General features: G+C 47.6%; 1 protein-coding gene across 1 annotated transcript in view; it reads right to left on the bottom strand.

Annotated features, from left to right (window-relative positions):
• Positions 1–629: 629 nt before the first annotated feature.
• Positions 630–2,699, bottom strand: part of Armc3 (armadillo repeat containing 3) — a 95,312-nt gene continuing 93,242 nt past the window's right edge. Inside the window, exon 19 of the mRNA XM_026782867.1 lies at positions 630–1,111. Coding sequence (XP_026638668.1) covers positions 902–1,111 — 210 coding nt within the window. The 3' untranslated portion in view covers positions 630–901. The remainder of the gene's footprint in view (positions 1,112–2,699) is intronic.

Here is a 2,699-nt window from a genome sequence, read left to right as displayed (position 1 = left end):
TCCTGGGTGGTGATGATGAGGGAAGCCTGGTGGGCTGACCACCCCAGTTACCACCCAGGCCCAGAACCAGGGCTGTGAGTTGGCCCACCCCATCATCCACCTCACTTGTGAGCTGTTGGAGCATGGAAAGGGGCAAACAGCGGGATCCCCATGACACACGACAACAGCGTGTGCAGGAGGAGCCCCAGTGAGGGCCCCTTATCAGTGGCAGGTGGAAGCCAGAGGACTGGAGCCAGACCAATGACCCGTGCAGTGAGCACTTGCAGGAAAAGGAAAACAGACTAAAGGGTAAACTGTAAAACTCAGCGGTCCACGCTGCAGCTTTCAGGACAAGATTCTTTCTTGCTTGCTTGTTTGTTTTTGTTTCTTTGTTTTGTTTGGGTTTTGGTTTTTCTTTTATATTTAGTTTGGTTTTGGAGCGGAGGTAGCAGGGGCAGAGGGTGATTGCGAGGGGACAGAGAGGGGGTGGGATCAGAATCAACAGAAGTCAAATAATGAACAAATAAGCATGAACAATCAAGTCAGAAACTACTTTGAAATACTAGAGTCTCAAAAGGCGGAACCAGTACTGAGACAGCACAAATGGGCCGGAGTTTATTTAAATCAAATGTTACCTGACTCATGCTGGATATCAAGAGGGACAGTGACAAGCCCACTCCATCATAAGTCTCTGAGCGCCGTCATTGATGAGTCCTAAGCTCCAAGAGGGCTGAACGGTTTCACCCACAGCAACCTTGTCCAGCCTAGAGCCCCGGAGCACGCACAGCCACACCCACAGTTTATTTCGACACACAAACTGTTTCTATGGGCTTTATTTGAAGCTATCAAATCAGCTAGTGCCCTTCTTAGAAAGCACGCGGAGATAATTTCTGGTTTGGGTGCTCCTGCATTCCTTTGGTGACTAAAGGAAGCGGTAGAGGTCTGCCTCTCTGCTGCGGAGCTTCAGCAGGGCCCCCGGGTGGAACATGAGATCCACGATGTACTCTTCCGGTGGGGGCAGGCGCCCGATGATGCCCTTCCGAGCCTCGTTCAGCAGCTTCACTTCGTTCCACGCTCTGCTGTACTCACCGCGCACCAGGCAGCAGCCCACACCGATTTTATCAGCCAGTGCCTGAGGGAGGAACAAGATACCTGGGGCTCAGGGCCATAAGCAAAAAGGTGGAAGAAGTCCTTAGTGGGAGACGACCTCTGGAGAGAATTAAACACAGGCATGCAAAGAAAAGCTTGGACTGGAAGCTGGAAAATGGAGAGTAGTGTGGTAGGAGCCAAGCATTAGCTGTCCCTGATGGCTTGCCGTCCATGGACTCAGAGTGTGTCAGTGACCTGGGAAATGACGCTTTTCAGGCAGTTAACGTAGTGGAGCACAAGATGGATAGGGTGGCTAGAGGGGCGCAATCCCAGGGCTCCCGCCCAGGGTACCCATCAGTCTGTCCACAGCCCAGGCTGCTCTATCCCTGTAGGCAGTGAGGCTGAAGTAAACCCCGTTTCCAGCCAGTCTGCTGTGCACTGTGGTTGGCGCCATGGGGCAGGAGACCCCCGACTGCATCGGGCTCTCTGGCTCTCTGCAGCTACCCCTCTGCAAGTATCTCTCGGGAGTTCACTGACCCCCGATTTGGAAGGGTTTTTGTTTTGTGTCTTTACAGTAATTTTAAAACTTTTCACCCTTTCTGTAATGAATAGAAGAGCTTGGTTAGACTGCTTTGGTTTGCACTTCAATTTAACCCAGATTCTTACCAACTAGTGATAAGCCAAGGGTTTTGCAAGCCCAGGCTTCTATTTACTCCTCTGTGCACTGGGGAGAATCATGGTAACTTTATGGTTGTGTGATGAATTAATGGGTACCAAGTCCCAAGAATAAGTACTCAACAAAGGCTAAATAGCGCCAGGGAGCAGAATTGTGTTTGAGTAGTGGGTATATTCACATTTTAACTAAATGTATCTGTTACTATGCAAAATACTATGTATTTGTTACTGCACCAAACTGCATAGTTTGGAATAGGCCAAAATGATTAAACTTGATGGTCATGCCAGGACTCTTAGGGTTTGATTTTGGTAGTATTTGACCTTTAGTGGGAGACGGCCTAGAAAGAAGTGGCCATGGAACAAACAGCATCAAAATCTATCACCATTGCAGTCCGGTGTGATGCAAAGACTGTGCGTGCTGTTTTCCATGTAACATTTATGGGTATGCAGGCCTCTTTGTTCCTGCTACAGCACTCTAAACCACTACAACAGATTACAACAAATTACTGTCCCCTATTTTCTAGCATGAAGCTGAGGTAAGGTGTTGCACAACATTAGTTTACACTGTTTGATGATGTGTTACTGTGATTGGTTTAATAAAGAACTGAATGGCCAATAGCTAGGCAGCATAGATAAGGGGGGGAGAGTGGGAGAGAGAGGAAGAGGAATCTAGGCCTGCAGATTATGCCAAAAGACAACAGTGAAACATGGAAGGACTTGGACATACAGAAGGAAAGAAAGGTAAAAGGCCATGTGACAAAACGTAGATTAATAGAAGTGGATTAACTTAAGTAATAAGAGCTAGTGGGACAAGCCTAAACTAAGGCCAAACTTTCATAATTAATGATAAGTCTCATTGTTATTTGTGTACTGATAGCTCAGATGAAAAAGTGCTACTACAGTCAGGTACTTTCCCAAGGCCAGTGCAGTTAGAGACCTAAAAGAATGATCAAGTG

Source organism: Microtus ochrogaster, chromosome 16 (assembly GCF_000317375.1).
Source record: "Microtus ochrogaster isolate Prairie Vole_2 chromosome 16, MicOch1.0, whole genome shotgun sequence".
NCBI classification, from domain to species: Eukaryota; Metazoa; Chordata; class Mammalia; order Rodentia; family Cricetidae; genus Microtus; species Microtus ochrogaster.
The sequence above is the reverse complement of the archived record's forward strand: the minus strand, read 5'-3'. Positions and strand labels throughout refer to the sequence as shown.